The sequence below is a fragment of the Centroberyx gerrardi genome, chromosome 3, assembly GCF_048128805.1.
Source record: "Centroberyx gerrardi isolate f3 chromosome 3, fCenGer3.hap1.cur.20231027, whole genome shotgun sequence".
Lineage (NCBI taxonomy): Eukaryota > Metazoa > Chordata > Actinopteri > Beryciformes > Berycidae > Centroberyx > Centroberyx gerrardi.
Genome location: NC_135999.1, coordinates 5407469 through 5433727, shown reverse-complemented (window position 1 = coordinate 5433727; position 26259 = coordinate 5407469). Strand labels below are relative to the sequence as shown.

At 47.2% G+C, this 26259-nt stretch overlaps 1 protein-coding gene across 1 annotated transcript; it reads right to left on the bottom strand.

Moving 5' to 3' along the window:
• Positions 1-538: 538 nt before the first annotated feature.
• On the bottom strand, positions 539-26259 carry prr36a (proline rich 36a). Its single transcript, XM_071922555.2, has 5 exons — positions 26087-26259; positions 11777-12496; positions 11408-11501; positions 4119-4321; positions 539-3951 (listed from the first exon to the last, which is right to left on the bottom strand). The coding sequence occupies exons 2-5, from the start codon at positions 12390-12392 to the stop codon at positions 1250-1252; spliced, it is 3615 nt and encodes a 1204-aa protein (XP_071778656.2). The 5' UTR covers positions 12393-12496; positions 26087-26259; the 3' UTR covers positions 539-1249.

The following is a 26259-nucleotide window of genomic DNA, read 5'->3' as shown; positions in this document are numbered from 1 at the left end:
ACCCAAAGTGAACTGGAGGGAAAAGAAAAAATAGCAGTAGAGTGAGAGTGGTGGTGTCCTTCTTGAGACTGGACGATGAGATGTCAAACTTCTTTGTTGCTTGAGACGCTGAAGTTCGATCCGTGGATGAGAGGGTGGGGGTCAACTCATGGTATTGGAATCACTCTAGTTCTGTGGTTTCCAGTGAGTTTGCTGGGGTTGGGTACAGAGCGGCGAAGGATCTGGGGGAGCTGATGAGTAAATGAGTTCGACAGCTTTTCTTATGCCCAGTTTTGGAAGGAAAAGCCACAACTGTTGTATCAGTTTGTGTGTGAGTGAGTGTATGGCACATGATGGGTTAAATTGTAGGCTATGTAGCTAGTGTCTGTATTATATTGAGGTGTGTAGAGCTGCTGGCAAAATGTTTGAGAAAGACCCCTTGAAATGAATGGCAGTGGTGTCTGATGGTTTGCCTTGCACACAGAGAAAAGACCTTACATTTGCCACACACTCCACTCCCCAGTCCCCATGTCAATAAAACTGTCCGGGAAGAGAGCACTTCATGGTAAAAATCTAATCTTTATTTAAAGCTTTAAGGTTCATTACTCCAAAAGATGGACAAACATAAGAGAAAGAGTGGGACAGTCTAACTTTAAAGTGCAAGAAGAGATGAGGAGTGATGGGGGGGTAAGGAAGGGTAAAGATGCCTGTATGTTACGGTAGGGGAGCAAAGTCAAAAATGAAAATACAATCAAAACTCATTTTCAGCATTGTTCAGTAAAAAGTATTGGATAAATACACATGGAAAATTGTTAAACAGTTCATTCCACATTTCTTTTGTTATGGTTAATTTTCTCTTTTCTCCTTTAAGAGCTGCATTGTAAACAGACAAGTCAAATCCATGCCAGTTCAGGGTGACCGGATAATGCAGTGTTAATTAAAACAGAAACCAAAAACACAGACACGCACACATTGTAAGAGTAAATAGTAGTAGCTATTGCACATACAGGAGTTTAAGCCATATACTCATAATGGAAATGTTATATCGACGGAAGTGGCACTGCTGTCTTCTTTTTTATTTCATTTCTTCTGTTTCTTTTTGCTCTCTGATTTTTAGTTTAACTTTGATTACATCCACCCCAGAGATTTCAGGACAAACACCGACGACAAGAAATACAACAGCGAGATTTTATTGGGGGGCGGGGGGGGGCTGGGATGGGGCCAGAGGGAGGTAGGGGGACATTACTTGGGCTGTGAGGGAGATGAGGAACTATACGTTACCTGCGAAAGAGTTCTCAGTCTTTTCACAGATAGCGGAGTAGTAGGGAGGCTGGGGGTCTTCGGAGTCATCCTCTGGTTGCTGCAGAGAGGTCTGACCTGACAAAGAACGATCCAGGGCTTCGTCCGACCCTGACGCTTCCACCCCCGCATCCTCAGCCGCCTCCGCTTCCTGCTTCCCACATTGCATGTAGTGCTGCTCTGCTGGACATTGCTGGGTCGGAGGCTCCTGGAAGAGGCAGGGCTCCTTGGCCTCCTCGGGCAGCTCCTCCAGGGAGAAGATGCCGGGGCTCTTGGTGCAGCTCTCGCCTGTGGACTGGGCATTGGAGTTTGAGGCTGTGGTCATGGTGTCAAAGCCGTAAGAGGCCGCCGAGTTAGCCGAAGGTGGGGTGGTGTCTTCTCCGACGCCGCCATCTACCTCCTCCTCCCCTTCTTCCACGGCAGACAGGCAGCGCTGGGCTAGATGCTGGCTGTCAAAGGCTATGACATTGACCACTTGGCCGTCCAAAGGATCGTCCAACTGAGCTTCTCCCTCCATGTCGCTGGCCTCATCCTCCGTTGTTGAGGATGAGGAGGGGTTGGAGGTGGGGGCAGTTGCGGGGCCTCCCAGGACCTCATCAGCAGGCAGGGTCTCCGCCTCAGCCTCCTCCTCTCCCTCCCTGTCCCCTGTCTCCAAGTGGATGCCCAGGTCCTGGTCCTCTGGGTCGGGCTGCAGAGAGAGAACCGGGGCTTGTGCAGCCTGGGTTTGGAGCTGGAGCATCCCCTCTCGGTTGTTGTCGCAGAGCTCCTCAGGTGTGCTGGTCTCGCTGCTCAGGGTGCTGGACAGGGACATTCCCGGGGCAGAGAGGGAAGCTGGGGCCAACGTCTGCATAGGGACCAGGCTGGATTGGTCCATGTAAGCCTCTGGTTTTTGTGGCTTATTCTGGAATGAGGATTGATGGGAAAGGTCTTGGTTTTGGGGGACAAAGGGAGCAGAGCCGAGTTCTAGCCAAGCTTGGGCCGGGGACTGGGTAGGGGTCTCTGAGTCTGCTTGCCAGGGGTCTGTGGAAGGGCTAGCTGGGACTACTGCGGCTGCCTGCATGGGCTGGGCGACATGCTCAAAGGGCTGCTGTGGCTGGAGGGGCTGAAGAGGCTGTTCCCAGGGATCAGCGAAGGGGTTGGGTTGGTCCCACTGAGCGGCTGGGGCAGAGGGCAGCAGAGGAGGGGGAGGGGGCGGCTGGGCAACCCGGTTCAGGTTGTCCAACCTTTCATCCTCAGCAAAGTCATCTTCATCTGCGTTCCCGTAGCTTTCCAGCCCACTCTCCGTCACCCCCTCACTGGCCATCTCCACATCTTCGTCGTCCTCCTCGTCATCCACCTCATTGTCGTGCCTGGGCCTCTGCAGGTCGTCCGCCCGCTCTGAGCCCACGTCCATGTCACACACCCGATCATCGTCGTCGTCTTCATCGTCTTCATCCTCCTCAAAATCATTGACTGGTATGTCAGGAACCTTCTCAAAGTCAGGTGAACCTGCGGAGGCTCCTTCCATGTCGATGGCTCCTTTGAGACTGGCGTCTCCCAGATCGTCCATGCTCTCTGTGCCCTCCAGGACACCAGGGGCACTCAGCTCTGACGCCCCCTGCTGGCTGCCGCTAACCTCCTCAGAGTCCAGCTCAGAGAACAGGGCCCCGCCCGCCCTCCAAGCAGACCCGCCCACAAGGCCAGCCGACCCAGGACGAGACTCCTCGGTGGGCTGGGTCGTCCCACTCATTTCTGACACAGAAACCTGCTGACTGCCTTCATCCTCCTCCTCGTTGAGATTGGAGGGAGAAACCACCTGAGGCGTGGCAATTTCAGCTGTTGGAGGGGCTTTAGATGCGGAGGCAGTTTGGTCTGGTATCAGGAGAACAGGCTCCTCTGATAACTCTGGAGGGGAGACCATTGGTGGGAGGGCAGCCTCGACTGGGACAGAGATCTGCTCCTGAGCTGTTAGTGAAGCAGCAGTGCTTTCTACCAGGTCCGGGGGTGGAGATGTTGGAGGGATGGCTGTCCTGACAGGGCTTTGTGGAGGGGAAGGAGTAGCAGAATTGTCCTGGGCAGCCTCTTCAAGTACCACCTCTGCTGGAGTGTCCTGGGCCAAGGCTGGGGAGGGGGCTTGTTCTGGGGCTGAAACAGCGAGGGTTGATCCCTCTGGTAAAGCCACCACAGCTTCTGCTTGCGTTTCTGCTGGCACCTCTGTCGGCTCAGCAACGACGACTGCTGCTGTAGCGACTGCTGCCGTGCCAGCCGCCGCTGTGACAGCAGCAGCACTCTGTGCTACTGCAGCTGTGGAAGAATTCGAAACCCCTGTCTTCTTGGTGGCAGTGAAAGGCGGGACAGCCTGGGTGGGTTTGGTGGCCCGTTTTGCTTGATGGGTGCTGCCGGCCGCAGGTTTGTTGGCTGGCGAGGCAGGCCGGGTCCGGCCCAGGGGCAGTTTGCTAAGAGCAGGGAGCCGTGCAGTGGGTGGTGCAGCTTTCTTTGTCGGAGTAGGTTTCATGGGCTCTTGTGTTTTGGGCCGTGATGCCTTGGGATCTGCTTCCTTTGTGGGAACAGGCTGTTTAGAGTCTGGTTTTAAGGTGGCTGTGGGTTTTGAGGGTTCTGCTTTTTTGGTAGCAGCAGATGTTGTAGCTGTTGTAGGCTTCTTAGCCACTGTGGCAGAAGCTGGTCTGCTGACATCTGTAGCAAAGACAAAAATAACATCAGTTCACCTAATCCAAAAAACATCTCAGAGATACTGCTCGAACTGAAATTGACCCCTTCATGCTACTTTATTAGGCTAACTATTCTAAACGGACTAATTGATACCATCAGATGTGTTTAGACAATCCACCAGTCTCCTCTACCTTTCTTAGCAGCAGCAGTATTTTTGGGAGGCTGTGCTGCTGTGGTCCTGCCAGCAGAGGGCACAGTGGTGACTCTGGAGGCAGCAGCTTTGGCAGTTGCAGTGGTGGAGGGCTTGCTTGTAGCTGTGGTGGTCCCAGCACCAGCAGCAGTGGGCCTGGATGTGGTGGATGCAGATCGAGATGTAGAGGGACCCGTGGCAGGCCTGGAGGAAGAACAATAATGCTTTAGTGACACATTCAAAACAATAAAGAAAAAACATTTCAATAACAGCAACAACAACAAAAAAAACAGCTTTATTTTTGTGGCTCATGACCCATACAATGACTTCCTCTACTTTACAAAAGACCTGACTGAGAAAACTTGATGCTCCTCAGCTACATGCATATCCAAGCATGAATACATAACCTCTCCTAATGTAGACCACAAAAGCAATTTGAACAACTACAGCAGGAACCCATTAACAAAGCCTCATCTATCTCTTGTCCCACTATAATGCATCTCTTAGTCATTCTCTAATCCCCATCAAGGGGGGAAGGGAGGCTGAAAGGAGCAATGATTGAGAGAGGAAAGAGGGAAAGAGTGATGGGAGGGGAGGGGAGAAGACAGGAGGGGTGGGACCAAGGGAAAGAGGAATGATAGGGCAGAAAGGAGGCAAGGGAGAGGTAGTGGAGATGAGAATTGAGGAGGCAAAGAACGGCGAGGAGTGCAAGACGGGAAAAGAGTGATAGGGAGAAATGAGGGAGGAATCAGGAATCAAGCATTGCTAAAGGCAGATGAAAGGAAAGAGAAGGCGGAGGAAGGAGAGAAGAGAAGGGGTGGAGAAGAGGCGAGGGAAAGAGTGGTAGTTATCAGACTTAAAGAGAGGGGGATGGTGACTGAGCACAGATACAGCAGGTGGGGGAGGATGATAGCAAAGATAGGCTAAGATCGATCCTCTATTAAACCCCTAGTCCACTCCTCAGTCTAGAGGGGTTCTTATGTGAGACACTGCGCTAATCCGTTCAATCACTCCAACCACAGCTTGACCTAGCTAAGAATCCGTTTCCAACACTTCTCTCTTTTCGTCACTTCGGCTCTCCTACTGGACAAGCAGCAAAGAAGTGGTTGTATGGGTGAATCTGCAAAATAATTAAATCTGCACGTATGAATCATAGGTTCCCAACATTACATCTGTCCTTAGCAGGGGCACTCAGTGGACAGAGGCCTATAACATCTACTATAACCTCAACATTACAGGCTTGAGTCTGGCATCTCAGGACCTATAATGTCACGTTAGCACCCCTTGTCTTTCCAATCACTTTACTCCAAATATAATAATCTGGATTTACTCTTTACCCCCTCATCAGGCCTCTAAGTGTAGGACATCAGAGCCCAGATGAAGTGTCTTAAAAGGTGCCCATGTACCAGCAGCCAAGAAGTGCTGTCATGGATCAACAATCGGTTGTAGGATTAAATCTGATCTTTAGGTCAAGTACAAAATGTGACTGAAAAAATGTGTACCATATTAACCTACATAACACCCTGGCATTCATGGGCCCTGCTGAGTAATTAGCCTTTAAAAGCAGTAACCTACATACAAATCTATGGATATTAATGTGCTATGTTATATTGTGCTATATTGGTCTGTGAAATCTCCATAGTACACTTGCTTCATCAGGCTTGAAGAGTTTGACGTAGTCTTTGCCACAATGCCCTGCTACATTGGCTAACCCACAAACAAAGTCAGTGAGTTAAATGATCAAGTTGTCAGCTGCAGGCAATGCTGACCCTCATTTCTACACTTGAACCCAGGAACCCAAGAACAATACAAGCCCTCAGTACTGTAGATGATTTGTATATGATTTTTTCCACAAAAATAAATTCTCTTTCTCCCTCTCACAACAAAATGATCTACATAATCAAACCATTTAACTGCCTTATGGAACTGTGACCCCAACGTCAATTAGTGCAATCTCCATTATGTCTTCCTGTGCTCGCTCTGCTACTGAGGCAGACGATGCAGACATGAATTGACAATGACAGATGGAGAGTTGGAGGGCTTGTAGTGGAATAGCATGCCCGCACACAGATGCCTCTCCCACAACGATTAAACATTACAATGGCCATTTGTTTCCCAAGATCAAACAATCACTGGACAGACATGGACTCAAGGCACTGAAACATCATTGTAATTGGCTGCTATTAGACCAAGAAGCAGAGTTTTGGTTGCAACTTGAAGCGCAGCCTAACAACTGGACACAGACGAAATCGGCGCTGGATGAAAAATGGTTAATATCCAAGAACACAATGAGACACGGGGACAGGGAAAAAGGCACAGGTCTGAACTTCTGAGGTTGGACACAATGAAAATTGAGTAGGAGTGACAGATGGAGGGAAGGAAAACAATACTATGGAATGAGGGGGAGAGAGGGAGGATAGAGCAGATAACAGAGGTTAATTAACTGAGGCGGTTTTCATATCTCTGATCCTGCAGTGTATGGGGGAATGTGAATTGACAGGACCACTCAATTATAGCAGGAGGCAAGCGGGGGGAAAAAAATTGAGGGAATGTCCTGCTCTAAGGGGAGAGCGAGTGAGACTGAAGGACAAAATGGAGAGCGAGAGGGAGGAATAAAGATGCAGAGAGGGGAAGGAATCGAGAGGGCAAGGGGAGGTCACAGACACAATAACCTCATACAACCCCAACCCCTCCTTCCATCGTTTGATGATGAGTCATAACTCATAATGGTTTGATCCAGAGGGAAGGCACAGGGAGGAGTGGATAGCCGCAGTAATGCCTGGACTGCACACACTACTCCTGGGTGGCTGCTGGTGGTTCTGTTGTTGCTGTATTAGTATGGATTACATTTACTGCCAACAGAGGGTTTGAATCAATACAAAACACACCCCAAAGGGACGATGTGAGGCTCTACATGGCCATTTATGGGATTTTAACGACCTAACGACAGGTCTTCCTAAGGGCAAAGGTCAGCAGAGGGACGAGTCACTGATACATTTTATGGGCTTTCTTTGTTGCAAACTCAAATACAGTCCAGTACAGTTTTGACCAATGTTTACTAAAGCTCCAAACACCACTGCTATGATATTAACATACTAAGCAGCTGCAACATCTGTTTGGCCAAAACTGAAAGTGTAACCATGAACCAGGGGAGTTTCAGCCAAGCGACACCCACTCCATCCATCCATCCATCCATATCCCCGCATCCCTCCCTCTTCTTGTTCCCTCTGAAACACAGCTGGGAAGCTAGACTCCCTTGGCATACCCTGTTGTAGATTAAATATTCAGTTTTAATCAAGCCAAAGAGAAGACAGAGAGGCTTGGCCTGGAGGTACACTTTATCCCTGTTGGAGGAAGCTCATCTTACACACAAATGCAATGTAAGTACACACATAGTACACACGCATTCTCTGTTCTCGCCTTTTTTCCCCCCTCATCAGCTCAAGGGCCCCCTCTGAGACAACTAATGGAAGTGGAGCACCCTGACAATACATTGTTTGGCTTGTAGGCTGTCCAAAACCAGCTGCTTTACTCCTCCTTCCAGAAAGCAGCACACATTCCTGGGGCTTGTGTTGGCCTACAGTTAGCTCCTTGACAAAAAAAAAAAAAAAAAAAAAAAAGATCGGAGGCCTGAATCAGCTCAGTGCGGGGTTTAGATGAAGTGTCGGAGCCTAGCAACAGCTCGGCAGACAGCGTTGGCTCTTATGAGGCCCTGGGTACCTACTGTCACAGTGATAGATGCCATGGGCTGTTTCTGTTTGGACAGTAATCCTACTCCCTGCCAAGATTGGCGGGGAGAATTGACATAGTTTCATCCCCAAAGGGACGACACAGGAGGAAATGGAGAGAGAGGATGAGACAGAACAGTGAGAAGAAATTGCATTGTGCAAAGTCACTGTCAATTCTTGTAGCCTGTGAAGGCTGGACGGGGTATGTTGAAAAGTATATTAACTTACTTCACTGTGAAGGGATTGTGATTTTTGACAACCAGGGATAGCACTTGGGAATAAGCACTAGGCCAGTGACACTTGGGTGTCATCTCCATCCCGTCTCCTTTACAGCCCATTCAGATTCGGGAGGGTCAGGATAATTTTGTACCGACTGAGATTGAAAAGTACAATCCACTCGTAAAGCTTCCACTCCCAATGGTGACTTTTTTGACAAATCACCTCACTGATTGGTGTGCAATATGGCCCCATAATCGATGTCTACCTCATCTCACACACTCTAAATTTTAGAGTCTCGGGGTGCAACAAAATGATAGATGAAAAAGGATGATATGATGGTTGGATGGATGGATGGAGGTTAGGCTGGAGGAGGGCTCAAGGGGGTGCTGGCCACACGCCCGGTACTGTACATGCACAGACGACAGAAAGAAGGGAGATTGAGAGGGGGGAGGGGTGGACAAAGACAGATTGCCCAGACAGTACAAGGACACAAGCCTCTCATCGGAGGAGAGGAGAACGAGGTGGGCGCCAGATTTTACAACATTACGACCCCCCCCGCCCCCGCCCGCCCGCCCGTCACCAAGGCTCCGTCAACGACCACCGGGACAGAGCCATCCGGCTGTCACTTGATCAGTTGGTAGGTGGTGATCTATCATCCAGCCATTAGAGATAATGAGAGGCTTTAGGGGAAAGATTGACAAACTGTATGTGTGTGTACACATCACATGCATGTGTTCCGGTTACCTACCACTTAAGGCCAGGTAGCTTACAAACCCTAAAATACATCAGTAACACAGCTGAAACAGCGCTGCCACATTGCTGGGTACAATAACAGGGTTCTGCACCAACACTCTCCACTCACCATCCTCTCCCTCTTCTCTATCAAACCTAATCACGGCCTCTCGCCTTCCCTGAACACCAATAGGTAAGCCACATGTTTTGAGGAGCTCACAGTGCCATGCGATCTCCAAATCTCACTTGCCCTTTACGAACGGGGCTCTGGTAAAAAATCTAATCCAATATGCTTTCATTCCTCCCCTTCGGGCAATCAACATTAATACTTCATGAGAGAGGCTGTTCTTTCCGGTGGTCATAGGCCGGGGCGAGCTACCATAGCAACAGTGGTATTATTAGCTAAGCCTGTTTGTCTATGATTTTTAACTAAAAGGTCTACCTGGAAATTAATTAACAAAGAGATCATTTAAGTGAAAAATTTGAAAAAATTCCTGTGTGACAGTTTTGTCCAACAGTGACTGCCGTAGTCTCAGTGATAAAAGCGCTGCTACAGAGTAGTAGGGCTGGGAGTACAACACGTGCAAAATTATATCATTTAATTCCTGCACTGATGTAAGGTTATGTGATTCTATAGGAGCATCTTCCTGTCCTGCTCAGATAGTCATGACTAATAGGAGAACAGCAAGTCACCACTCCAGCTGAGAGAAGGTCTGCTGGTGTCACCGCCTGGCTCTGCCAAGGAGCCAGCATGAACACACACACACACACACACACACACACACACACACACACACACACACACACACACACACACACACACACACACACACACACACACACACACACACACGGTGCATTGCAATGCGCACCACTGCTTCTGTCGTTAAAGAGGATTCAACACACACCACCGACTTGGCCGGTGCGCACAGGTGGCACGAAATGCAACACACTCACACATTTTCCACAAGGGCAGACACCTGCTGCTGTTCTCCTATTGTCTGTCTATCTGCTTCTCTCTGTCTCAAGCAGAACAGCGAGTGCCTGATGTCGTGTCCAAGGGAACAAATTCAATCACTTAAGGATGTTGTGCTACTGTAATCGGACTCCTACACTTGAAATGCCTCATCTGCATAATTCAGAGGATGAGCTTGTCCATGCCATGCACGCACACAAACACATGACGCAGGAAATAAAAAAGCAGCTTCCCCCCCCCAAAGTCCACATGGTACCGCGATGTTAAATACTACATGAAAATAGAGATGATGGCCACTCTAGGCAAATCCAACACAGAGAGAGCTGTCGAAACACTGCGACATACTCTGTATCATCTGTGTGTGAAATAGGAGGTTAGCCGTATGCAAATTGAAGTGTGTATGCATTTCTCTAATAAAAATCAAAGGGGTGAGGTATATAAACGGGTGTGTGTGCACACAAATAGGTGTGTATTGCGGGTGGGGGCATTCGTTTACGGCCAAGAAAGAACGTCATCATCCTGTGCTGCGTCAGACGGCCATTTCCTTTATTTAATAAGAGAGCATTAAGAAGGAAGAGAAGTGGAGACTGAATCTAATCAGGCCTCTCAGTGCAGAACAGTACATCCTGTGGACAGATGTGGGATTGGCTTATTATGGATCTGACTCTAAACTTCCTTTACACTTCTGATATGGACTACTATACCAATCAAGTTAAAAAAAAACAAAACAAAAAAAAAAAATTCTTCATTTTAATAAGATTCTAGGAAAATCTTTTGTTGCCATTTCTTTGAATCTTGGTGAATAACTTGTTTCCATCTCTTCCCTTGACAATTTGAAATGAAAGTTGAAATAAAACAAATGTTAGACAAAAAATTATTAAAGTCAATACCTACAGCTGTTTTAGACGGTTGAAATGCGTGACTTTCAAGTAACAGGCCTATATTATCACAAGGTTTCTAGTGGGGAATGGTAGTAAATGACCGGGTCAAATTGTGGAGCAGCCAAAATGATCATTTGAGAGGGCAGAAAAGTGCCAAAAACTGCCTTTTGGGACGAGGTTAGTCCAACTGGAGCACTCCCTATCCAAACCACCAGCCCAGTATGAGAAGGATTATGATCCAAGTCAATAGCTCTCGGCCCTGGGGGGGCTGGTGTCTGAGCCTGGGCCAGGGGGGTCTTTATGGGACAAAGCCGTAGTTCTTCAGTATCACTGGGTCTGTTAAGGCCCTCTGTCTCAGGTTATTTCTGCTAGCATGACTCACACTCTTGAAGCGAAACCCGACCCAATAACGGCCCAAACGCCACAATGGACGTTGTTCTCCGCCGTTCCCTTTCAGGGCACCAACATAAACAAAGTCATCCCCTCATCCAGTTGGTAAGGAGGATGCCTGTTGTGTGAGTTAGCTGCAGATCTCAGAGGGGGGAATGATATATTGTGTATGACAGAGAGAGAGAGAGAGGGGGAGAGAGAGTAAAGGGCTCTATTGTCAATAAATATGGCTGAGGGGGTTTCCCAACCAGATATCAACTTCATTCAAATGCATGCGTTTGATGGCTCCAAGGTCACAATGTCATCAGGGCTTGTAAATCACTTTGCATGGCCTGTGGCCTGCTGTTATGATAGGTTGGCATACCTGGTAGTCTTGGAAACGGCTGTCCTATCAGCTTTGGCTGTGGTGGAAGTGCTGGATTTTGAGGCAGTGGATGCAGCCAGTCTGCTGGCAGGAACTAGAGAAATGGAAAAAGAGCGAGAAAATGTGACTGCATGGCAGTGGGAGAGGAAGAGTACTCACAATCTCTGAGTAAACCACACAGGTTTATTCAATATTTGAAAACGCATACTTTAGTTTAACTGATTCTTGAACAACCTCAAAGATAAAAAAAAAAAAAAAATTAAGATTTAAGATAAGGTTATTCAAACACTCTGCATGACTTAAGCATGTGAGTTGTACTGTACTATTATTTAATTCAGGTAGGAGATGAACTATCCCATTTAGACTCACCTGTGGTTTTGGGTCTGGCTCCATTAACGGGCCCGGCTGCTGGCCTCTTCTTAGGGGTACTATTCGCTGCTGTTGGTTTGGTACCGTTGGTTACCGTGGCAGCAGCAGCAGAGGTAGTCCTGGCAGGTCCAATAGGCTTCTTGTCAGGCACCTTAGTTTGGGTCCTGACTGTGGAAGAAGCCAATGCTACACCCACTGGCCTTTTAGGTACTGCCCCGCTGGCTGATGCTCCTGTTGTGGTTGTTGTTTTCTTGACTGTAGCCGTCTTTGCCGGGACGTTGTTTGAGGGTTTGACCCCATTCATCGTGCGGTTCGGGGCAGAGCCTGGCCGTGAATTGGAACCAGAAGCTGCTGCGGTCTTGGCTGTAGGCTTTACTTTAGCCGCAGCGGCTTTTGGCTTGGCTTTGGAGTCTTCTGCTGCTGGTGCTGGCTTGTCACTGGCCTCCTGAGCAGCAGGGGGCGCTGCGGTGCTTGCAGCTTCCTCGGGTTGTGATGCGGACGGGGCTTGTTCTGTTATTTCGTCCTGCGTGGCCGCTCCCTGGGATAAGGAGGGCTCTGCTCCGGCTGCAGCTTCAGTGGGTTCCATGGTTTCCATGGTAACCCCATCCGGTTTCATCCCCTCCTAAGGTGTGGATGCCGGCGTTGGCGCTGTTGCTAACCAGATCCAGAGGTTCCCACTCAGACAACACACCAGTCTGGTTGCTCTCACACTTCAATGTCCTGTAAAAGAACAAATCAGGAATTAATGTCTAACCTCTATGTGGACTAATACACTTAACTGGGAAATTGAATTATTGCACACCTATTCTTAACTGAAGAATTTAAAGTTATGCTATACTTAGAGAAGTTATATGACAAACATGTCACTGTCAGCCAAAGGAAACACCATTTATGGTGAGGGGCCTCCAAGGAATTTGGGGGAATCCAAAAAACAGGAAGAGAGCAGTGGGAGACGCCAACAAATCTCCTAAACCAAAGTCCTCCTCCTCGACAGTGACTAGTCCACCCATCTAGAACAGAGCTACGATAACAAGACCAACAGGATGCCCGAGGCACCACAGCAAACAAACTAATGAGGAGCTGAATAGTAAAACGCCACAACAGAGGTACACTGGTGAATGTTTTTTCAACTGCACATTTTATGGTGCGGGAATACAAAAACTGATGACACGGTGAATGTGTATCGTGACTGTGCTCCAAATGGCTTCCAGCGTCTAGAGATTGAAAGGGAGAAAGCTGCGGTCTGGAGCGCTGAAAGCCAAGAGAGGCTTCACAATCTCCTGACATGACACACAGCCCACAGAGGAAGAGGAGGGGAGGAGGTGGAAAACCAGCACCAAATGGCCCATTTGTTAGCCATTGTTGCTCCCTGTTGTGCAGATGAGGATGGTAAGCATGATGACGTCCCATGATTACTAAACCTTAATTGACAACTCTGAAACTAATGAAGACTATGAGAGGTTGGGGCGAAGGACTGGAGAGAAAGAAGGGGGGTTAAGTGAGTAGAGTCATATATAGGTCTTGAACTCATTAACCTCAGTCAAGTTTCTCTTCTCTAGTCCTCACATTGGAGAAGCGTCCTTCTCCTGTCCATTATAGCTTCACCCCCCATCCCCCCTTCATTTGCCCCTCTACGCTTGCACCCACAGCTTCTTTCACCCCCCCCCCCCCTCACGATTACTCCTTTGTTTTTCCCTATAGCCACTTGTTCCTCTCTACTCCTTGGTTACATCCCCCCTCCTTCCGATCCTATAAGGTCTACTTCCAGTAAACTGCTACACAGATGGTCTGGCCAGCAGAGGCTTTGTGTGGCCCGGCAAACAGGCTTTGGATGGAGAGGGAATAAAGGAAAAAAAGGGAGGTGGGTAGAAAAAAAAGCAAAGACCTAATGAGTGTGGTAGAAAGTGATGGAACAAAATAAAAGTAAAGTAAAAATGAGAGAAAGGAAAAGAGGCAAGATCTGTAGGAGTGGGAGAAACAGAAGACATGAAATAAGAAAGAAGCAAGAAAGATAGTTTAAACTTACTAGAAATAAAGGCAAGAGTGATAAGAATGCACAAAATATGAAAGTGAATCAGAAAGTGAGCAGATTCTGCTCTTTGGGCACAGCACAGACAAGACAGAAAGGTCTTAGCTGTAGACGATGCATGACATTCTAGCTCAGAAGCCAGATAACTTAAAACGTCGTAGAAAAATGTCAACTTCCACTGAGCAAATCTTTCCACAGACATGGGGCCATGGTCTGGATTTATCAAGCCACATGGAGAAGATGAAGAATCTAGGACTAGTTTTGTCTTAATGGTGATAAAGGTGTTTACTCGAAGAATGTGCATCCGTATTCAACTCCTACTCCTAGATTTACATCTCTTCCTGAGGAGGATGCCATTAATAAACACAGATATGGACCAATTTTGATAATGATAACAAAGCTGAGCTCAAATGCATGGCAACATTCATTTTAGGATTGCTTTTGGGAATCTACACTCAGGCTTGTGCAGAGGCCAGTCACCTTGGTGAGGCCTCACTAGTTACACATTAACATTTGAGGTAGGCCTACCACAGCACTGTTTGCTTTTCTCCCAGCTCCCTAAACTTTTGGTACTTTCCTACTCTCATATTACGGTTTACAGGGGAAAACCTCTATATGGAGTCATTGTGTGGCCACAGCGTACCGGGAGCTAGCTCAGCCACATGTAAGGCTTAATCAGTTGAAAGGCAAATTAACAAACGGACCACTTGTTGCCAATTCTGGAATAACTTGTTTGGCCAGTTTGTTCCCGATAACAGTTGAATACACAGTTTAACACCTCCGAACATACAAGAACTTCCAACACCTACACACCCATACACACAGAGTCGCTGAAACTTCCTAATTTCTCACACTGAATAATTGAGTCCTGCCCTTTGGTTCAATCAGGGAAAACTTTTCCCTCATCTTTCTCTTGCCTCCTGCAGTATTTCTCTCTTTCCTTCTCCTCTGATCTCTGGTTACAAATCTCTAGCCCATACAGAGAACATACAGCGAAGAAGAGTAGAGGCCGGAAAGGGGAGCACAACCTTGCTAACAACATAATGTTTGGATTGTCTCTTCTAAAATACCATGCCTTAAATCAGGATCAATTAGCTAATGTTCAGAGCCCTTGGGACAGTGTTACACAAATCAAATCCATTAGCATCAATCTATTTATATGGATGGGATGGTCTTAAAGCCATTAGAAAATTGGGAACCATTTGGCCATGATCTCCATTTGAAATACCCAGTATAAAATGTGTCATTCTTTTAAACACCACTAGACTAAGAATTAGCTAGTCAGCTTTTAGCAACATCACCTGATGAATGACAGCCAGGCAGAAAACGCGCCCACGAAACTAGTTGGCGAGATGGCTCCTCAGTACCCCCCGATTTTAATCTAGGTGGGTGGAGACTGGCCGGTGCAGAAGGTATTTAGACCATGTGACACATAGTTACTCTTTTAGGCAAGATGGTAGCTCTCCTAGACGATGCGCCCCACCCAATTTATTCAGAGAGGGAAACTGCTCCAAACAGAAAGAGCAGTGAGATGGGGAACAGAGTTTGAGTGGCACTGTGAAGTGGATGGCACAGCTCTGCCAGTCGGGCTACTAATGCTGGGGGCTTAGCGGAGAGCAGCATGAATCACACTCCTCATGAGATGACCCCCTTCTGGGCATCATCGCCAACCAGCTGACAGTATGTCAGACACAGCGCAGAGGGGAAGTGAATGGATCACTATTAATATACCATCCACACATGAGTAATGTTTTACTTAATTACAGTGAGAGCGCACGGCAAGAGGAAAAGAGCTGGACTGCGAAGCACAGATGCTCGTTTTCTTATCCTTCAGAAAATATGGTCGCACACGCTACTTTGCCCAATTTGGAACTCTTCAAGCTGTTGACTCATAGCACACACTGTGTGAAGTGAAGTCAGATCTCCAGATTTTATAGCGGTGGCTGAACCAATACAAGCCCACATGGCATTTATGTTCACAAAAAAAATCATACCTCCAGTGAATGTGAGGCAATGCCCTAAACATCTGTGTCTGCCTGGTCAAGATGAATGGCCTCATGCATTTTGATGAAATGAGAAAACCTCCATTGTCTGTCTGCCATTCCCTCAATCCACATTTGCATAACAAAATCGTAGTTCAAGGAAGACTTAATACCATATTCAGGACGCAGCATGCCTCTTTCTAGTCAGCGCCGCGCGGCTAATATTACAATTAGCTGAATACCCCTGGCGACAATTACAATGTGTTGCAAGTATGCTAATGCGGAGGCTGGTTGAAGACGAGGGCCTGTGGGCTCAGAACACTGCAGCAGGGTATAGCTTAGCTAGAGCGGGAGAATAGTGTGTTTACAAATGCAGCCGTCACTTTGTAAGCTTGTTAGGGGGAGTCTGTGTCTAGACGGAGAAGGAACTCACTGGCCTCACTGGTATTTACATTCCATTTCTTCTGATGAAGAAATATAGCTTACTGCGTCACAACTCTTATTCCTGCTCTCTCTCGTTAGGCAGTTTAATTACATCTGTCGTGCCCCATCCCTCGTTCCCGTATCCCTCTCTCTCTCTCTCCTTCTACACATTAGAAGCGGTGCATGACAAAATGGGTCACTTTTAATACTGTGTCTAATACAAGCAGAGAGGGATTTAGCGGTGTTGAGAGCATAGCAGGGGTTTGGAATGCATTGTGCAGGCTGGGGAGGGGGGGGGCAGAGGTGGACGGGATGGCGTGTGTGTGTGTGTGTTGATACTGATGCTGGCTTAATGTCATCTGTAGATTTAGCCTGGACTACTGTTGAAACGCTGCCTCTATAAGCCATTATAAATGCTGCTAGCAGAGACACTACACAAGAATAATCTATACATTCGCACTACCAGCATAGGCTGATGAGGACAAATCAGGAATATATTTTAGCTATTCCAAGACCAGATTTTGTTTATTTGCATGTGCTTGGATGCAGCCACTGCAGTTGCCTGTTGTTGGGTTAGATGAGTTTCTACTGTAAGGTTCAAGTCAATGCTGCATCTGCTGTAAGCTGATGAACGCAAAGGAATGAACGCCCAGAGCAGCAGCAGTATCTGAGAGATCCAACCCATCCACATTCCAGCTCTGCTGCCTTCCTCCGACTCCTCAGGGCTGCACACTGACAGCTGGCAGTGTGTGAGTGAGTGAGTGAGTGTGTGTGTGTTTATGTGCATGTGTGAATGAGTAGTGAGTGAAAGGGTCAGAGGGAAGCCTGTGAATTTGAGTATTGCATGCACATGCATCAGATGAGGCAGTGTGTGAGAGAGAGACTGAGTGAGTGACCTATGAATGTGTAGGATGCATGCGAGCGTGACATGAAAGTGTGCGAATTCACACACACAAAAAAAAGTCAAGACTGGCATCCAGCAGCCCGCCACTTCCTGCATTCTTTCAACTCCACAGCCGCACTTGATTCATCTCTTGATTCTTTCCAGCACCATTAGCTTGCCATTTTACACAACAGGCCTAGTAAAGCTGGCCCTGCTGACCCTGACCAAGCCTGTTTTTCACACTGTGTGCTACAGTAGGCAGCGCTAGCAGGCTGTCGTGTGACAGATGTGTACCGATGAGATATGAAGCCCTTCTGTCGGTCCATTCATTAACTTACCCTCTGGCGTCTGACCGAGGGATAGGCATACACACTCAAGGCACGTAGAACACAGGAAGAAACACAGGCTGCGTTCAGTGTGAGTGTGGACCCAAGTGTGTGTGTGTGTGTGCGACTGAGAGAAGGATAGAGAGCTGTGCTAAAAGGGGAGAATGAAGAGAGGAGGCTAGAGGAAGAGGGTGGCTGGGGTATGCAGCGAAATGGAGAGCAGACGAAGACAAGAGGTTTATTGGTGTTAAGGAAAGGAAGGGGGTTTTCCTAACCTAGAGCTCAGACTTCAATCTGAAAGCAACAGACTGGATACAAGGCACAGGCAACACACAGTCAATGGTTAAGGTTAACCGTAACCAAGTCTTTCTTATTATTCTTTACTTCTTATATTTATTATTGTGTCTTCCTTATTCCAATCCTTTTTGGAAGGGATTCAAACATCCTCCTCACAAAACTGAGTGTGCAGTACACAGTATACAGACAGTTATATACAGAACACTCCTTAGTTACACGGCAATCACTGCCAGCTGCACAATCACTTCAAAAACACTTTCGGAACTTCCTGAACCAACTTTCACTGAACTATGAAGAATCTGAGAACAAAGTAGTGTTCTAAGAATCTTTACAAGAAAGCAGGTAGGTACGTGAGAGGGTGTGTGTGTGTGTGTGTATGTGTGTGTGTGTGTGTATAAGCCTGTTGCTCCATCTGACCATACAAGGCAGTGCTGTCATTTCTGCTGCATCACCAGTAGAGTGTTCAGCGCGCACGCACACACACACACACACACACAGCATGCAGAGAGAGAGAAGAGAAATTCAATCTCCTGTTGGAACACACACACACCTCCCAGCATGCTGACAGGAGAGCCTCAGCTGAGTGCATATGAGCCTTGTATTTGTGAATACAGGGCTCTATATGGCACATCGCTGAATAGCTGCCTCAGTCTCAGCACAGGAAGAGTCTTTCTATCTCTTTCGCTCTGACACACAAACACAACACAGCACATGATATGAGACCAGCTCTCTGGCAAAGTGATCCAATATAATCCGATCTAAAAGTGATGGTGCAGAAATAAAAGCCACAACAACAGGGAGCTTGGCAGCTTGCACCAGGGTGGAAAAAACTGAAACATCATCTCAATGAAAGATGATGTAGCTTGTCAGCTATTATCAATGTCCATGCAACACAACTATTGGATTTATTGACTGTCTGGACTGTGTCCCACTCATTGTGAAGAGCTATGGTGTGTTCAAATGGAAATTCATTCCACTGGCACAGCTTGGTTTTGATTGTGTTGTAGAAACATGTTGGCATCTCACCACTGAAAAATCACGTGCTGTAAAACGTGTCTCTTTTTTAGGGTTAACTGCTATTTTTTCCAGCAAAGCAAATTTTTCTTGTATGTGAAATGTGTTACAAAAAAGGTTGGATTTGAATAAAAACAATGAACAAGAGTGGACTGTCCACTACTTTTTGCTCGGAACTGTTCCACCCATTAAACCACTCAGATGAGGCATGGCTAAGTTGACCAAACTGGAGATGACTGTTTACATCACAACACCCTCTCATCACTAGATGCATTCCTCAGCAGGTTATCCAACAGGCAAGAGGACAACACACACACACACACAAAGCAAAACAGTCCCATTCCTTGCGGGACACAGTGAGAGAGGAGGGAGCAAGGATAGGTTAGCATTCTTTCTCACAGTCGCTCACTGATGTCTGACAATAACAAAAACACAGTGGACACACAAATAATCTCCAAGTAATGATATGCACCAGTTCCTCCCAATACAACCCAAGGTATTTTCCCAGTTCCCAGTCAGCTTTGGGTGAGGGCCAGCCACTGGACCCTCTGAGAGCATCACATGAACTAGCCTATACTTCACTTACATCACTTACTGACCTCTATTTTTATTCATCATTACATAAGAACACAAATGGAAAGGAGAGCTTACTGAACTTTGCACCTGCATTAAAAGTGATATGTCACTTTTACAGCCTTGTATGAGTTTCAACTCAATATTACGTCCACGGTGACTCCATGTGCTTGCTTTCTATTTTCAAAATGCCTGTCCACTTTCAATAATGGATGAATAAAGTTACAAGAACATCCCCAAGGCTGGTAAATGCAAACTTTAGGGGCTATCCACAAAGACATCACACTAACTGTTCTAAAACAATGAAAATGTAACAAAGTGAAATATAAGTGAAATAACCACTGGCAGACAGACCAGCTACAATAAGCAGGATATAATAGGGAGAAAAGGCAGGAAAAGGCAGGGAAACCAGTTATCTCTAGAAGAGATAAAAGAGCCGTGTCACTAAACCTCATGCTATTCTGGAAGGAAAAAAAAAGATCTCAGGCGACAGATGCAATACAATAATTTGTTCTACATCGATGTGTGGCTGATCATCTGCTTTCCTCCAGGTATCATGGGAGTCATGTATTCAGGGTGCATTATGCCAGAGGAAAGGAAGCACTCAAGCATTAATGATCCGTTTCTGACTTCTGTTGTCAACATCCTGTATAGTGGATGATGCATTCATGCAACCCAAGAACGCAAATGCATCATCCAAAACCCCAGCATTACATACCACTACTTCCTCCTTCTTCCCCTTTGATGGCGTCCCTCATGCAGGAATGGGGTGGGGTTATGGTGTGTGTGTGTGTGACGGGTGTGGTTGGGTGCGGAGGCTCCACCCCCTCCCCAGAGAATTAATCACAAGATGGAAGAACGGCACTCCATGCACCTCGTTATCTACAGACAAAGAGCCATGCTAATCCTCAATGATCTTGCCGATTGGCTGGCTGCTCTTCCTCTGTCCAAATAACGAGGCCGTCCTGTCCTCCCAAGTGTGCACGTGTTGACTAGCCCCACATCACAATATTTTATCCCAAGCGTGCATTTGCACTGATGAATGCGAATCCTCAATGAGCAGACTGGCTGTTTTGCTGATTATGTTGTGCACAAACAGATTGGCTGCGTTCTCCCTAGTGTCCACTTGTTGAGAAGCCCTGCATTGCCAAATAGTAATTCTCCCAGGGGAGACATTGCACAGATGCGATGATCTGATATCCGAGCGTTTCGCCTTATTCTTGACAAAAAGATCAGACTCCTGGTCCTGCATTAGAGCTCGACTCAGGCCTTAACATTTGAGTCCAGCCTGAAAACCCAAAACAACTGGTAACCAGGAAATCCAACTAGACACGTAGACTTTGAATGCGTTTGTGAAAGTCATTATTGTTTTACGATTGACAAGATGTTAAAGATGCTCTTGTCAATTCTACAAGACAACAGACGATGCGCTTAGCAACGCAAAACTATTCATTGGGGGGGATGGGTGTGGGCTGGACTGGACGTTAAGCATGCAGCTAATTCTAATCAATTCCATAGGGGACACTGAGCATGTGCTAAGTGATGCTAAACCGCTCAATAAGGCCATGAGGAGCAGGTGCTAAGTAAGGCTACAAGTTAAGTGGACTAAGCCAGTTAGGCTTTAGGGGAATGGCAATCAAAACGAGATGGACTAGCGGCTACTGGCAAGGTAGTGGTCTGAAACGCTGCAGGCAGTGGGATACAATCTGTCCCAAACCTGGCAGGGCTTCAAACAAGCACCGGGCCAGGGCCTGGTGCCATCAGGACAGGCTGTCGGTGGGGCCAATAGACTCTGCAGGGTGGTATGATGTGGGCAGGGGCGAGTATGTGTTTGTTTGTGCTTGTAAACAGATGTAATCAGACAAGAAAAAGGCTAAAAAATAATAAAATTCGGACTACAACTGAATGGGGGCATTGGTCCGTGATCATCTCAAGTGTGTATAACATTAGGGTACCATAAAGGGGAGGGTGGGCAGACAAGCCCTATTGTCTGCACTACACACCATGCAAGCTCCCCCCCCCCCCCCCCCCCCCCCCCAGGCATGGTGCCGAGAGGGGGGGATTAGCTGGAGCCAGGGGACAGAGGAGCAGCTGGCACTGGTAACTTCACCCAAAAACACCCTACTGAGAGACTGACCAGGGACACTGGATAGCCTGCGGAGAGGCGGAGGGAAGGATGGATGACAGAAGCTATGGAGGAATGGAAGGAGAGGGGCAGAGATGGGAACAGAAAGAGGAAGACAAATGGATGAGTATGGGCAGGGAGGAGGGACATAAGAAGAGGAAAGACAGGATGTGGAAGGATGGAAAGAAAGGAAAACAGGTTGTGGGGTTGAGAGAGTGGTAAATGGGTGGAAGGAAGGACAGTGAGAGAAGGGAAAGGAAGGATGAAGCAAAGGCTATAAAGTGGATACTGGCCAAAAAGACGGAGGGGTGAAAGAGATTGTGCAGAAATTTAAAAATACACTAACACCTCTATTCCACATGTCACGTCCTTTATGGGACTCTTTGGTTTTATGCTGTTGCTGAAAATAACAAAGAATCAAAATGAGGGTTTCTGTAGAGGATGGGTGGCTGGAGAGGGGCCAGATATGACATCACTTTTGCCATATTAAAACCGGTCGGCCGCTGCTCTCCAGTGCAACCAGCCAACCAGCTAGACAGGCCGGCAGATAGTCAATATAATGCTGGGGAGCCCGAGGGCCGGATCGTTTACCGTGCCTCTGAGTGGGCAGGGTGAGCTAAGGCCAGATGGACACTGATCCCACACCTCACCCGCCCGCCTGTCTGACAGACGGCCAAACCCACAGCCACACCCCTGAACTGTGAGAAACACAAACACACACACACACACACACGATCAATTACTGCATACACGGGATTGACTTACTCATGGGCATAAAGAGGCAGAGCAAAGGATGATAACAGGATATGCCCAGCCTGCCCAACACAAACAAACGCACACCCTTACAGCCGCTGTGCAATTCAATTCACCTCAGAAAACATTGGATCAATGGCTGCATAGATCAAATTATATTGCACCGTATCGGTAGAGACAGCCAGACATCGCAAATGGGAGCAAGTTCAGAAAAACAAAAATGGGCTAGTGCGATAGGCAAGGCATAGCAAAATACATCTTTGGGATGGCATTCAAGGCTCTACCAAAGTAAGCTGACGAACAGACTATGAAAGTGCTGAATTACTTTTTCAATAATTACAGTGCTCGGAGCCCAGCTTCACAAACCCAGACACACAGACTGACTGCCTAAAATGCAGCGCTAGTGTCCACCGCTTTATCCTAATGGGTGGGTGAGTGCCAGCCTCCAAACCACAGTGACGAGAGTTACAGCACCGCACCGTCCCACCAGCCCACAGGAGGACAGCCAAAAGCAACACTGCCAAACTGGAGACTTGGACACACGAGAGCCACAGCAAAACCAGTGGGTGAATGATGAAACGTGGTTCAGCCCTGTGCGAATGCCATCCTAAACAGATGTAGTAGAGCAGGCAGAAGTTGGGATTGAATTTCCATGGGTGTGGGGCTGAGACTGAAGCTGGTTGCAAGCTGTAAAAGCAGCAAACTTCCAAGCAGATGCAAATTCTCTCTGGTGTAGTTGTAGAGTTGTACTTTCCATTCAGTTGCCCTGATTTTAAGTGAGTTCTCAGACAAGGGACAGGGTCGAGGCTGAAAAGTGTCCATGTCCACATGGTACAAACAAATGATATCCATTACAGATTTAAGTTCAGTACCACCTCTGCTCAGTAGAACACAGCCCCATATCTTCATTCATTATGCCTGTTCATGAGACGAGTCAATTCATATAAACATGACACTGTCCTTTCTTCTGTCCTATTATTCTAATAGACTCTCTGCCTATTTTTGCTCTCTCAAATTGGTTGGATTTTAGCCATAAGATCCATTCCGTAATGACCATAAAAATATCAAAGACTGAAGGACTGCACATGCTCAAACACACACACACACAAAGATCAAATCTCTGCATCGACAGCCAAGGTATGGTGTTCAGCCATGTGGTGTGACTTAATGCTTGTTGATAAGGCAGATAATGGGCAGTCACAGTGAGGATCAGAGTGTGTAATTGTCAAATACATCATGGCTCACAATGCAGGATCATGGAGGAGAATGGATTTGAACCCCTGACCCGGACATCCATAATCATCCTCTCGCAGCTGTTGAACTGACGCACATGGACCAACACTAAGCAGAATAAATAGGGGAGCATTATCGGCCATTAGAAGCACCAAGCCAATAACTCACCATTCATAAACAGGGCGGACCTTAGAAGAGAGACGGTCGACAGCTGCTTTATATTTTTTAGCTTTGCATTCCACATAAAAATCAACCTTTGGCGGGCTGACCAAGGTTGCCAAAACCTGACATACCTTGAGGCAACCGCTCGAACGAAAGCCTTCATTTAAGTCAGTGAGCAGAAGGTATTCCAGCTATTGAAGGTATTTCAGTGAAGACACAGAACAGGCACATCTTTCAGTCACAGATGGGAGCGTGAAGCGGCTTGACATGTTTCCCAGTGCGTGGCATCCATTTTAAGCAGCCCATGGCGGTCATGCTGTCCTAAATGTTGCAGTGTCAACCACCTGCATTTTACAGACGGTCATGCCCGAAATAAACAACAACTGCAGCCACTCCAGCAGGCGCCACACTCGTTCCCCGACTCACAAAACGAGGACACTTTGAAGTTCACCAGGCAGAAGTCCATCTACATTCCAAGACTGAGGGAGGAGAGGTCAATGGCGTCTCATAAGACCTTGATTTTAAAGCAATGCCCTCATCTCCTAATAAAACACGCAGATCATTTTAGTTTATGTGGTACTGGACAGTTTTTACTGTGGATACTGACATGGGAAAGAGAGAGGGGGAAGATATAGGCCGTGAGTTTATGGCATATATACTCTAGCCAACAGAGCTGCCCGGATATCCATTTAGGCCCTTTAAAAAGACAACATTCATTGAATAATGTTTGCAGTTTCCGCTTCCCAACCATCTTACCCGATCCCTCCTGAGCTTCGTCAAGGTTATAGGAAGCACTGAATCAAGCAAACTATTCTGAGCTCCTCCTCTGGTGGGCTTCGGGCTTTGGAAGAGGAAAGGGAAACGGAGGTGTGGACAGGGGAAGCGGCTGTGCAGTATAAAAACAAAGTGACCCGGTAATGAGCCCTTGGAGCTTCAGTGAGAGTGTGTGAGAGAGAGAGAGACCGTGTGTGTGCATGTGTATGTCATTCACACGTGGTTTCACACCCCGGCCAGAGATAACCTCCTCAGCAACTACTCACACACCCCGACAGCAGTGGCAGGAGGGGTTTTCAGAGAAGGTGACATACTCCCCAGTGAGCGACTGCATGTCAAATACCCTTTTGAAGCCAAGGAGAGAGAGTCACTGCACACACACACACACACACACACCCCCCACCCCCACCCCCAGTCCAAAATGCACCGATTATGTAATGTGGATTTAGGCCAAAACGGATGACAAACAGTATTCCCCCATCTCTGGGATCTGCAGACGAAGCCATCGGATCTCCTGCTCCTGAGCTCTCCGTCTTTCCTCCTTTCCCATACCGCTCTGCCGAGTTAAGAGTGAGATCACTCCATGTGTATAGGTGTAAATACGAAAACAGAGCTTCACGGTCATCTTGCCGAGCAAAACAAAGCAGATATCTCCAGACTTGGGTGAGCAGGCAGGCAGCTCATGTAACAGCACTTCAAAATTTTGTATGTAATATGATGTATGATGATACTGAAATCTTTACTAATGTGAATTCAAATCATAAACAAAGACATCTGTTCAAGATAGAAGACCTCTGGTCATAACATGCATGTGATGCGGATCTGCTAGGCTCCAAGACGCCAGGAAAAATGGAAAACATTGATTGTTTCATCCTTTGACTGGATGAGATCAATAGGGCCATCTCATTGATGTAGGCAAGTGATTTAGGAGTTCTTAAATTAAATTGTTTCATGCCAATGACATCCATAGACTGGCATAAACTGTATACCTACCTAAACTGATGGTAGACTAGTATACAAGTTATATCCAAATTCCCACTTTTTTTTGCAATATTTCAACCACTGAAATTAAACTGTTTCTGGTGTTGGTGGGGACCCTGTCAAGGACCCCTAGGTGGTCCCGGGACCCCACTCTGGGAACCAGTGTTTTAAAAGGATTCGGGGTGGTTTTGCAAGCTTCACCTCAAGCTTTAACAATAACATTTGTTATTGGGACACAACCACACACGCTAAAGTATCCTGCCAGCACAAGGCCCGCTCCAGCCTCACAGAACAATAGAGGTCTGAGCCGGGGCAGCCTGCTGGGAAACGCATGAAGACGAAACCAGTCGATAAACTGAACCGATACAATCAGCATGGTGTTGGCTGTACCATGGCCGTACCAACTGAGTTTTGTATCGCTCTGCGCACGGATGCATCGCTTTTTGAGAGGAAACGCACGCTAAAACCACCGCCCAACCGTTCCGCGCGATGCTAAACATCCATCATCACATCCAACCACAAACTGGCCGCTCGACATTACGAAGAGGGCGTATGACTTAAAAGCAAATATTTCTGGTCAATTTTCAGAGGACGGTTACGAGACACCAAAAATGCACGGAGAATGAGCTTCACTGGCTTAAACAATATTTACCGCGGACGTTTGTGGCTTCAATGTTGCACAGATATGAAGGCTAATGTCTTAACTTAAATTATTTGGCTAGGGCTAACGTTACGGCGTAGTAAATTCTCCTTACCTTTCAAACGCCGAGGCTCTTCTTGAAGCCTCTCGGAGAAACAAACAGAAACAAACAGTCCCTCCCTTTCGGAGCTGAACTGGAGTAAAATGCACTAAATATGTCGACAGAGCCGTAAATTTTAGAGGACTAACAATAGAGCCGCGCAGTGAGCGGCGGGCGTCCTCTCTGTA